This window comes from Anser cygnoides, chromosome 2 (genome assembly GCF_040182565.1).
Source record: "Anser cygnoides isolate HZ-2024a breed goose chromosome 2, Taihu_goose_T2T_genome, whole genome shotgun sequence".
Taxonomy (NCBI): Eukaryota; Metazoa; Chordata; class Aves; order Anseriformes; family Anatidae; genus Anser; species Anser cygnoides.
Window position 1 is genome coordinate 87,775,697 of NC_089874.1, and position 12,219 is coordinate 87,787,915.

Consider the following 12,219-nt stretch of genomic DNA (forward strand, 5'->3'; position numbering starts at 1 on the left):
ACATGGATGTACTTGCATGATTTCCCTTAATATGTTAGAATTTCATAGCTATATTTTCACAAGGTTTTTTAATGCTTTACATGTGAATGAATGCTGGAAAAGCATTTTAGCCAAGTACTCACATGGAAAGATCCTGGATATTTATTTATTTATTTCCCCTCCACGCATACGGTTGGTTTTCTTCATTGTATTTGATTCCTCCTTCAGTTCTGCAGGATGAATGTTTGAGTCTTTCTAATATACATTTCTGGGAGATCTTTAGTATTGCAGAAAAAAGCTCTCTGTCTGAATAAATGGTAGACATTGCTGTTGGTTCCTAGCTTCTGAAATGAGAGAAATAAATCATAAAGCATCTACACATTCTCATAGGGTAAAAAAAAAAAAAAAAAGTCAAATTATTCCTCAGGGGTCAGTGTATGTGTACTGAGATAATGAAATTTTGGAGGTTTTCATGAGAAACTTCAAATTGACAGAAATGTAGATGCTTATAATAATTAAAAAACAAAACAAAACACAAACACGCATAAGTTATGAAACTAGTAGGGATAAATCCATGTCTGGACATCTCAATGATTTTATTTTTACTAGTTTGGACATACTCTTCTTATTGGCAAGCTGTTATTAATCCTGACTTCCTCCCTTTGTCTGATCTGTCTTCAAAAACAGCATCTGATTTCTTGAAACAGCAGTGCATTAATAGTTTAATTAAACTTTTGAAGTGCACACAGAAATAGTTTTTGATACTGAAGAGCTTTATTGTTCTAATATTAAGGTCCTTTCACAAAGATTGATGGATGCTTGTGTTGTTATTAGGAAATTTTTATGTATTAGTATTGCTAACACATCAGGTGTGCATAAGCATTGAATATATTCTTTCTTTTCTGTATATCAGGAGGAATGCCAGAACTATATTCGAGTGCTTCTTGTTGGAGGCAACCATCTCTTTACCTGTGGAACCAATGCATTCACTCCTATTTGCACCAATCGGACGGTATGAGTTAAAGATTTTGTCTGACGAGCTTAAGTCCCTGCTCTGAGACAGCTTATTAATAGGCAGAGCATGCTGTGGTTGTGTCCAGACTATTTGCATATGGGTTGGAGAGCTGATATGTAAAATGTTAGTTTGGCTGCCTACTGTGCATGGGTAGTTATAGAGAAGACAAGTACCTGTGGTAGTGATTTTTGACTGGTGAGAGCTAGAAATCTTTGTTGAGAAATCATTCCATTTCTGAAAAACAAACAAACAAACAAAACACTAGCTGCAATTTATGAGTGTCAAAGGATCAATAATAGTCATATAATAAAAAATAAAATGTTACTGTTTGGACTAAGTGAACTGTTTATTTCAGAAGGGGAGAGGTGTTTAAATACACAGAACAACTATAAAAAACTCCTTGTCACATTTGTTATGTTTAAAACTTTCGTACCTTTATTTTCAAGTAACATATTAGCATCACACTTTGCTACACGGATGAAAATATTAGGGCTGTTGAATCAGAGGGGTATTTCTACAGAGCTAGAAAGCTCAGTTTTTTAAAAAAATCTCATTTTCCTGTGAGATTCTTTTCTAGAACACACCTACATAACCGTAGGATTTTTTACTATCTGACCAATTGCTGTGATGAATACCTTAGTGGATTCTGGCAATCAGATCTATTTTTCATAGTAATAATCTGTGTATAGATAATTACTTTTTGAGTTGTTTCTAATATCAGACATTTTAGGTTAATGATTAACTTGTATATTTTACCCACCAAAGGTGCAGAAGCAAGATCAGACATTACATTAAAACCTCTATGAGACAGTTTCAGATAGATGTACAGGTCAGCTCATTAGTGTTGTAGAATACCAAAGATGATAATTGGTGTTTATGATATGATTTTGCTCAGATTGATGCAACTTGGCCAAAATGACAAAGTTCAGGTCATTTTAATCCCTTTTTCTCACTATTTTACAGTTAAGTAACTTGACAGAGATACATGATCAAATCAGTGGCATGGCTCGTTGTCCTTATAGTCCCCAGCACAACTCCACAGCTCTTCTCACTTCCAGTGGGGAATTATATGCTGCTACGGCCATGGATTTTCCAGGAAGGGATCCTGCCATTTATCGCAGTCTGGGGGCCCTTCCTCCTCTCCGCACTGCCCAGTACAACTCCAAGTGGCTGAATGGTGAGTACTGATGAACCATGAGACTTAACTGCTTCTTAACCCATGTTCTCCCAATTCATGTTGTTGAAATTCCATTGCTGAAATTCCATTCAGAGAATTTGAAATTTTTTTAGACTACTGTTTTTTATAATTTTAAAATTATTTTTCATAATACATTGAATTTACATATATTTTTTTCATAATAAATTTTGAATTTAATACAGTTATAATGGCATGTAATTAATATAGCTGTTGTTTGTAGATGTGTGCTTAAATATTCAAGCTGTGTTTGCAGGCATGGGGGTGAGATGTACTTTATCTCTCGTGTGCTTACTTAGCAAAACTGAGTTGGCCAAGAGCAGTAGCTTGTCTTTAGTATTCTTTTCTTGAGTTCTTCAAAAAACAAAGGCAGAAAATAAGCAGTTTAGAATGGACTGAATTTCCCTACCTTCACTTGCAAGTCCCAGCCTTGACAAGCAGAAATAGTTGTGTTTTCAAGCTGCTTAGGTGGCAAACTAACGTTTTTGAAGCTTATTATAGCCAAAGAAAAGGGACTAGTCTGCAACACATATCATAAAAATAATATAGTATCAGTGACTTCTGTATCATCGATGTTAAACACCTTATGAGGATTTCCAGCTGGGAGAAGTTGTAAACTGACAGGTATTCCTGAGATGTAACAGGGCCACTTGCCAATTAATGCATGTATTACAAAAAATAGATGCAGTCCTTTTAAAATGAAAATTATTGTTTAGCATAGAATATAAAATTATGTACTTTATAATTTGCCCATGTTTGTCCCAGTAGGGAAAACAAAATTAATTTTCATAACTCATGATATGTAAGTAACCATCAGTCTCAAGTCTCACAGTGCATTTCATGTTATGATGGAATTATTCATCTTCAGAATTAAGTGCATATATAAACTCTTCCAGATTCAGAACATTACGTCAGCTGCAAGTGACAGACTTTATTTGAGATATTTCAGTCCTCATATAAACCGAATGCCGAATTGTGCATCTTTGCTTGGTGTATTTTCCCTATGCAAAGAAGCCATCAGAGGTAGCTTGGAGAGATTTGTTACATTATCTGATTTTAGAATATTAATTAACAAAACCAAACTGCATGAAACATAACAGAATTATAGTAGTGTAAAAGAGGTATGAGAGGAAAAATGAACTCGTTGTATAGATATCCCTGTTCAGGCAGCATTTGTACACACAGACATGGTATTGAAGCTAATTGCTGTGCCACACCTGGGTGCTCCTGTCAAAGTGAAAACATTGTTCACACTGAGTTTTCAGTTTAACTGAATGTTCTATGCTGAAGGGCACAGTAAAATTCCCACCACTCCCCACCAAAACTGCTCCAATTAATCAGATTGTCTCTATTTACATTTTGTCTATTAAAAGCTTCAGCTGCACCTATACATTCTCTGTTAGAACTCATTCTTCTGCCTCAAAACTGTTTGGCATTAAGTTGTCAGGAATGTGTGTTTTTTATCTATGGGGAGGAAGAACAAGATGAGTTTTGTAATTGGAGCCAATTCAAGCAAATCCAATAAAAGGCTGGAAGCATCTGAGTGCCCTGTGTGAAGAGAAGAGGCAATGTCTTCTGCAGTAGCTAAAAGTTGGGAATTCATCTGTTTTTATGTCAATTTGCCTGCTCATATGCCTCCTCCGTGCCAAGGAACTGTATTAGGTTTTCAGTGCTTAGATTGAAGTGAAGAATTTGCTTCTTTCAGTGAGAAAGTAACATAGATAATCCTGCAAGAAAAGTTAGGAAGTTTTATCAACTGGAATGGAAGCTTCCTAGTCAATACCATTCTATGATTCATAATATGTGTTCAGCAGCATTAGCTGACAGTTATTATAATTCAGCCTTGTTTTAGGGGTGTGCGTGCGTATGCATGTGTCTGTGAATATTTCCAATTTGAATGCATTTTTCTGTTACATCCATGTTTCCCTCAGAGGTGCGATCTCTTTTCTCACTTAGATTTGCTACTATGCATTTCATATTGGACCATTTCGAACTGTTTCTGGGGTTATAGCAGTATTTTAAAGCACAGCTGATTATCTTGCTTTCATGTTTTATGACTAGGCAATAAAGACAGTGTTGCTTTTGATGGCTAGTGCACTTCTCTCATAGTGCACTTAGCGGTTTTTAATGCCATCAGTCAGGCCAAAGGGACGGGCCTTTGTGCTGTCCTTTAGGGATTATGCTGTCAACATTCACTGTATCTTGCTGCAAAGGATCTTGACATGGGAAGCTCCAAATCTTCAATATAGAAGAAAATTTGTTCGTAATCTTAATTGACAGAAGGCATGCAATCACAGGAACCAGGAAACACAATGTGGGAAGGGAAAAGTGGCTAGGGCAAGGTCCTGTGTACCATGCTGAAATTTCAGTTTCTGGAACCACAGATATCACGTACAGGACAAATTTAGGTTGATGGCCTGTCTCAGCCTCGCAATTCCTTCTGATTCAGCCAGAGTCATATATTTATTATCAGGTTCTGCCTTCTATTGGAATTCATAAGTCTGGAAGCAATCCACATCAGTTGAATTGGAAGTTGGAAGTTATTTTCAGGATATGTTACTGAGCATCATTCTGATAAGGTGCTTAGCCTTAGTAGGGCGTGGAGAAGTCAGTGAAATTTCATTTCTGTATAATCATTTTCTTGATGCACTCAGCACTCAATTATCTGGGGTGGTAGGGAGTTGGGGTAGCTTGCTTAAAAATATGAATTATTCAGGCCATGTGTAAAAGTCAGTTACAAGAATATACTGTGAGGGTATAACTGAAAGGAAAAACTGAAGTTCAGTGACACTGCAGTGTATGGAGTACAAAGGTCTCTGATCCAAAAGGGTAGATGGATAGCATAGCAACACTGTCAACACAAAGATTGTGTTGGTGACTGGAGACAGTTATTGTGGGAGCTGTCTTAGAGGGTCTGCAAATAAGCTGTTTGTTCACTAGACAACTTGCTGAAAATATTTGAGATTTGACTCACAGGAATTTTGTCTGTTCTGACAATTTTTAATGGCAGACAAAACACTTGACCAAATGTTGCAGATATCTGCCCACTTTCTAAAAGTTCTAGAAAAATTTTAGAGTGTAAATGGTCTTGTCTTCTTCAGTGCAAGAGGAAAGAAGCATCTGGAGGCAGTTACCGAATTTTCTGTCTTCTAGAATTAAGAGTAGTAACATATTCAGCTCTTGACTATAGAATCATAGAATCATATAATATCCCAAGTTGGAAGGGACCCACAAGGATCATTGAGTCCAACTCCTGGCACCGCACAGGTCTACCCAAAATATTAGACCATGTGACTAAGTGCACAGTCCAATCGCTTCTTAAACTCTGACAGGCTTGGTGCAGTGACTACTTCCCTGGGGAGCCTGTTCCAGTGTGCAACCACCCTCTCAATGAAGAACCTCTTCCTGATGTCTAGCCTAAACCTCCCCTGCCTCAGCTTGACACCATTCCCGCAGTTCCTATCACTGGTGACTTAGGTGAACAGATCAGCCCCTGCCCCTCCACTCCCCCTCGTGAGGAAGCTGTAGGCTGCGATGAGGTCTCCCCTCAGCCTCTTCTTGTCCAGACTGAACAGGCCAAGTGATCTCAGCTGCTCCTCGTACGTCTGTTATAACTGGTGATCATATTCAGAGAGAGATTTTTATCTCAGATCTTCCCTCCTTTTCTACAAAAACAAATTAACGTTCTGCTCATAGAGCCTATTACTGTCTTCCTGACAACACTAAGTACAGCTGGCCTTATGCAGTGTACAGGTTTTTGACCATGATCATCATAACGCAGACTGTGCTCACCTCCATGAGGAGATATAATTGAAGAACCAGAGTATCTTGGTGCCATGACCTGAGAGTTCACCATAATCCAGCAGTTCTAGAGATCATGTTGCTCACCAGGAATTTATTAGCTGATAGTGAATAGACAGACCCCATGTTATCCTCACCTTTCTTACCAGCCCTGTTAGTGCTCTTTAACTCTGTTACTATTCTCAATCAAGATGAACCTGATCACCCAGAACAGTTAGAACTGCTGCAAAACATTACACTCCCATCCCAACAGACCAGCTGGCTGCAGGACAGTAAGCTTGGAGCTTTTAAACAGAGAACACACCTCTCCCTTTAATATTTTCCTACTTTGGTCTTCTCTTTTCACATGTAGGCAAAAAAAAAATGCAAACAACAACAACAACAGAAAACAGTTCTTGGAGTTACTCACATGTGTATATGTACATGGACAAACCATTGAAGAAAGTAGAAAGGCTGCTCACCAGTATCTTACTCTTTACGATGTGTTGTTTTGCCACCTACTCTCATTTCTCTTTCTCTCCGAGTCTGTATTCAAGTACTTCCGTGCTTGAGAGAAATGATTTGAGGTCAAATAGCACACATCAAGCATTATATCTAAAGCAGACAGTTCTTCCATTGATTTCTTCTCCTGACCAATGCAATCAGCAAGACCTTGAGCTTCAGCCAACTGCTCAGGTCAGTAAGGGGCAGCATGTTGCTAGAACATTTTAAAATCACCTTAGTAGTATTTCATAAAAAGAATAGTCTGCCTTAGCAGTCTGCTTAGGACATTATTAAATGAAAGTAAATAAATTAAATCTTTCATTAAGAAAAAAAAATACAGCTTGATTTACAGCTGACATGCTGTTTATTTGAGTCTCTTTAAACTCTCAGCATAAAACAGAGCTTAAATCATATCCAGAGTTTACTGTTACATTGTGCTTCTAATTGGGCTTTGCTTTAGGGTTGATCCATGCAGTGCAGCAGGGGCAGAATTTATAATCATTTGGTCTAGAGGATAAAGGTAAATGGAATAGTTATGCTTGAAGTCCACAAACTGCATGTGTTCAGATTGACAAGGAAAAGCCTCCACTGCTTAGACTAGGGAGATTTTTTGTTTTTGTAGTGCAGCATTTACAATTAGTAAAGGTATTTCTCCTTTCAATTCACCTCCTCAAATCATGTTTGATTTGATGCCTCATTGTGAAGGTTTAGTTTAGTCTATAATGTCTGTTTTATAATGGCTTTGTTTAGCCAATAAGAGGACAAAACAGATTAAACAAAAAATTGAAATCCCAGTCAATCCCTTTGTTTTATCACATGGCAAAACACTGGGACATTGGTTTCATTCTTTGCAAAATGCCTTGGTTTGAAATTGCATATTCAGGCTGCTTGGGTCTCTAACTGTCTTGAAATGCATTGTAGTAGTTTTCTTTATCCTAGATATGTAATGATAGATGCTCTTGGAACCTATTAAGTAAATACAAACTTGTTCTAAATGCCTAGTCACTTCATCAGTGGGCAGACCAGAGATGATTAAAATGCAATTTAATATCATTTGTGACCCCAAAACAGAAAAAATAAAATCTTACACAGATTATAAACCTTTCCAGCTGAGAAGAGTATAGGAATGTTTGGGTTGTGCTATTCTGCTGGTAGACACAATATTATCGCTTTTCCCTCTTGCTGCTTGGTTATTAGATACCCTGAAAATAGTTCTTTTGAGTTTTTTTTTTTTAATATTTTGCTTAATAGAAAGTTTCTTAATCTGGTCTTAATTTATTCTTCTTAATTTAGTTTTCACAAGTAATAACAAAAACAAAATTCTCACAGATAGCTGATAAAAGGGGTTTAATACAGCTCTAAATCCATTCTGATTATTGTTTGTTTGTTCACTTCTATTATAACTCTTGTTGCTAGAAGGATATGTGGAGAAAAATTATGAGCTAAGAACAAAAATAATCCTATCACTTTTGCTTCTAAGCATCAATAGAAATGGGTATAATTACTCATTTTTTGTTTGTTTGTTTTTAGTGAAAAGCCTTGTAATTTCCTGAAACAAGCTTTACTTATTATGCAATACATAACATAACTCAAAAACACTGGTTTCTTCAGATGTGCAGCTTACTCTTCAGTTTTCAGGTATGAGGCCTGACTGAAAATAGTCAAAGCATATGCTACCAGTTGTTGTTTATTTCGCAAGAAGATTAATAATTACTTTTCTTTGGTTATGCTACCCATACAGTTCATTCTGATTCTTTCTGTTCATCATTCTTTTTGCCAGTATCCTAAAATAGTGTGAAAATACCTAGTGATTTTGAAAGACATCCTTAGGATTCTCTACTGGAGCTGCTACCAGAAGCAAAAATTGAGCAGTTGTTCTGTGTTTTTTCCTTTCAGAGCTGTATATCTTCCCCTAAATGGCAATAACAGAGTAGAAAAGAGGTAAGGTGACACAAGATGGAGGTACCTCTGCTGACCTCCTTTGTCCTAGGCCAGACTGTTATCACAAAGCACCCTCATGCCGCTTCCTCACCTATCTAAAACAGTAGAGACAGGCATCACTTCCCATGAAGGTGTGATTTTTCCTTCTTGTCTATCTCAGGTGAAGCAGCAAGGTCCACCTTTTCGTTATTGAAAGACTGTGAGGCTAGAGAGGGCAAAGCCTGCTCTTTTATATCTAGGCTGATCATGTCAACTCGTGTTGGGTGCCAGTTGGAGGGGGCTATACTAAAAAGAAAAAAAGGCATCCCTGCAAGCAGATCATCTGTGCCCAGCCCTGCTGCGAGGTTGTGTGGCAGAAGCATCAGCCTCATTAATGCTGCAGAAAACAATAGTACACAGTGAGCAATAGAGAATGGAAGAAATTAAAACTGAAAAACATCTCAGTGAGGGAAAGAGAGAAAAAGGGATGAACTTTGGGAAACAAGAACACATAAAAAAACAGCATTCACCAAAGAAAGGAGGAGGACAGAAATATTGGAGGCAGAAATAGAATTTCAGTAGCCGACATATTGAGTCTAACAGTGAATGGAGAAGGGGATGATTATTAAAGTGAACTCCAATTTCCATTTTCTTAAGGAAAAAAGGAAAACAGTAAAGAGGCCCAAATCTGCAGAGAAAGCCCTTTGATTGGCTCCTTCTTTGCAAAACTGGATGTGAGGAAAAAAAAGAAAGAAGAAATGGCTTTAAAAATGTTTGGAGTTTTAAGTAAGCATCCAACCTTCTGCAGTTTGTTGATAGATCCGTACAGACCAAACCTCTAGAGATTCTGAGTGAATTAAGGCAGTCATCTATATTCTCACTCTTTGTGCTCCCCATCCCCCTCGTTTTCCTAATATCCTGCTATTCACCTATCCAGTAAATATAGGAGACCAAAAATCCACTGAAGTTCAGATAGGAATCTCCAGGACTTAAGTAGGTACTAGATCAGAGTAGAGAATAGTTTCTGTCACTGAGTTTATCACCAGCAAATTTGCATCAGCTAATGATGTAATAAATTACAAAATATTATGCTCTATATGGAACAGTTTACCTTGAAAATGAAGCAGATTTATTTGAAATAACAAATAATAAAAGATTTTTTTTTCGTAATATTGTATTTGAAAACTATTTTTTGGAAAAGTAATAATGGCATTTCAGAAATTATTAGAGTACATCAGTAAAATATGATGTCTAATAAGTGCATCCACTTTTATGATTACAGTGAATTGTATTATAAAATCTATCAGCAATATAAAAGAAGATTGGAAAAAATATCCGTTATACTCATTTTTACTGTATTTTGCAGTCCTTGCTCTTCCATACCCATAAAGCCTTCAATTAAACAAAAGGAAAAGAGTATAAAAACAAAACAAAACAAAACAAAAACAAACATGGAGAGTTGAGGCATTGCAGAAGAAATAATAGTTCAAATAGACTGGTAGCCAACTATGGTATGACAGACGAGTATTTTAAGCGTGTGTCCTTGATGATTATGAAAGACGAAAAACAGCTACTAATAAGCAATGATTTCCACCAGTTTTATGCTGGGACTTAACATTTTCCATTTCAGCTCATGAGGGTAACTATGATGACTACAGGTTATATATTACTTTGCAGGAGTTTAACACTGCAGGAAATTTTTACTCTAGGATTAAGATTTGTCCTTAAACAAGAAGCAATGCCTGGGGCAGCCTAATGTAAGATCTATACTCTTCCAACAGCTGCAGAGTGTTACACTGAATGAATATACTTAAAAAAGAAATACTGAGATGGCAGAATGCAAATAGGAAATGTACTTCATTAATTATGTTAGTAAGGTGGAAAAAAAAAAGTCAACTAGCACATTTGGAGCTTAAATTCTTTCCATTATTTTCACTTTCATTTTGAAGAGCTTTTCTAACTACAAGTTGAACTGTGTGTGTTTGGGGGGGGGGGGGGGGGGGGCGAAGCAAAACAAACAAAAAAATAAACCACAAAGACATATTCTTAGAATTTAATGCTATTAAGTATTTTGCTGAATATAAGAGACCAACAGCATGAGGGTGTGATTCATTGATCTAGTGAGGTCAACTAACAAGGTCCAAACGGATGTCATTCAGCATTAGACCAGTGTTAAGATTTCTAAGATTTTGAAAATATTATAGAATCATAGAATATTCCGAGTTGGAAGGGACCTACAAGGATCATCAAGTCCAACTCCTGACTCACCACAGGACCATCCAAAAATCAAACCATACATCCAAGAGTGTTGTCCAAGTGCTTCTTGGACTACTTTGAGACCAAATACTTTGAGACCAATACTTTGAGACCAAACCATCAGCCAATTGTTCACCCATGGTATTAAGTTTTTATCTAGCTGTATGCTATATCCATTTTGTCCAGAAGTATACAGTGCGAAACAGTATCAAAAACTTGACTGAAATCCAAAAAGATTACATCAACTGGCTTCTCTTGGTCAAATAGATGGGTAACTTTCTCATGAAAGGAATTTAAGTTCGTTAAGCAGGACCTTCCCCTCGTGAACCTGTGTTGGCTATGACCAATGACCACATTGTCCTTCATGGATTTTTCAATAACTCCCAGGATAATTTTCTCCATAATTTTACCAGGCGCTAAAGTGAGACTGACAGGCCTGTAATTACCAGGGTCTTCTTTATTACCCTTCTTTAAAATTGGAATGACGTTTGTGAGCTTCCAGTCAACTGGAACCACTCCAGATTCTCATGACAGTTGAAAAATAATTGAGGGAGGTCTTGTGATGACATCAGCCAGCTCTCTGAGTACCCTGGGATGAATCCCATCAGGCTTCATAGACATATATGCATCCAGGTGGAGCAGCAAATCTCGCACAAGTTCAGGGTTGGCTGGGAGTTTATCATTCTCTCCACAGTCATGGTTCTCCAAGTCAGGGCATCTGGGGTCCCAGAGCTCATCATCAGTGTTGAAGATGAAGGTGAAGGAGGCATTAAACATCTCTGCTTTGTCTATGTCCCTGTTTGCGAGGTGACCATCCTAATCAAGTAATGGACCAATATTGTCTCTGGTCCTCCTTTTGCTGTTAACATATTTAAAAACAAAAAGCAAAAAACTTTTTATTGTCCCCCACAGTAGTGGCCAGCTTCAACTCTAATTGAGCTTTGGCCACACAAATGTTCTCCGTACAAAGGCAAACAGACAAATATATATGCATTTTCTATGCATATATGTTTGTGTGTACATACACGTTTGTGCATATATATCCTCTGGCCCTCCCTAGTCCCCCAGCTCTTTACACTCTTGAGTCTCCCAGTCTGTCCTTGTGCTGCCTCCCAAGGTGTGCAGCATATCCTTGCTTTTGTGCTACAAGGATGCTGTTCTCTGGGCTGCAACGTCAGCGTGTGTTGGGTGGCAGCGCTGCAGCCAGTCCCTACAGGAGCAGTCTGCACTGTCAGGAAGCATCAGTGTGAAACCAGTGAGTATAGGCTTGGTCTCTGAGTTCCCAGCATGGGTGGAAAGAGAAAATTATCTAAAGGGAAGAATTGCCTCTTCTTAGTAAATGCCTTTTTGTTAAGTGCTGAGACCGTGCTCCCTGGGATATATAGGTTTGTCTCCAGTCTTTGGAAAAACAAATACATTATTTCTGATTGAAGCACTATCTGAACTTTGTATGGTTCAGTCATCTTTTTACAACAACTTAGAAGAGTCTGTAGGGAAAAGTCCTTGTTGGAGAGAGTCATGCAGCTTTAAGAAAGAAGCTATAGACATTCCCAGACTTTGTGCTGAGTTA

At 37.6% G+C, this 12,219-nt stretch overlaps 1 protein-coding gene across 6 annotated transcripts in view; it reads left to right on the plus strand.

The window, feature by feature from the left end:
• The window catches only part of SEMA5A (semaphorin 5A), a 336,661-nt gene that overhangs the window by 190,527 nt on the left and 133,915 nt on the right, over positions 1-12,219 (plus strand). For all 6 annotated transcript variants that reach the window (XM_048076435.2, XM_013182023.3, XM_013182027.3 and 3 more), the window contains exons 7-8: positions 893-991; positions 1,958-2,171. In XM_048076435.2, the coding sequence (XP_047932392.1) occupies positions 893-991; positions 1,958-2,171 (313 nt within the window). The remainder of the gene's footprint in view (positions 1-892; positions 992-1,957; positions 2,172-12,219) is intronic.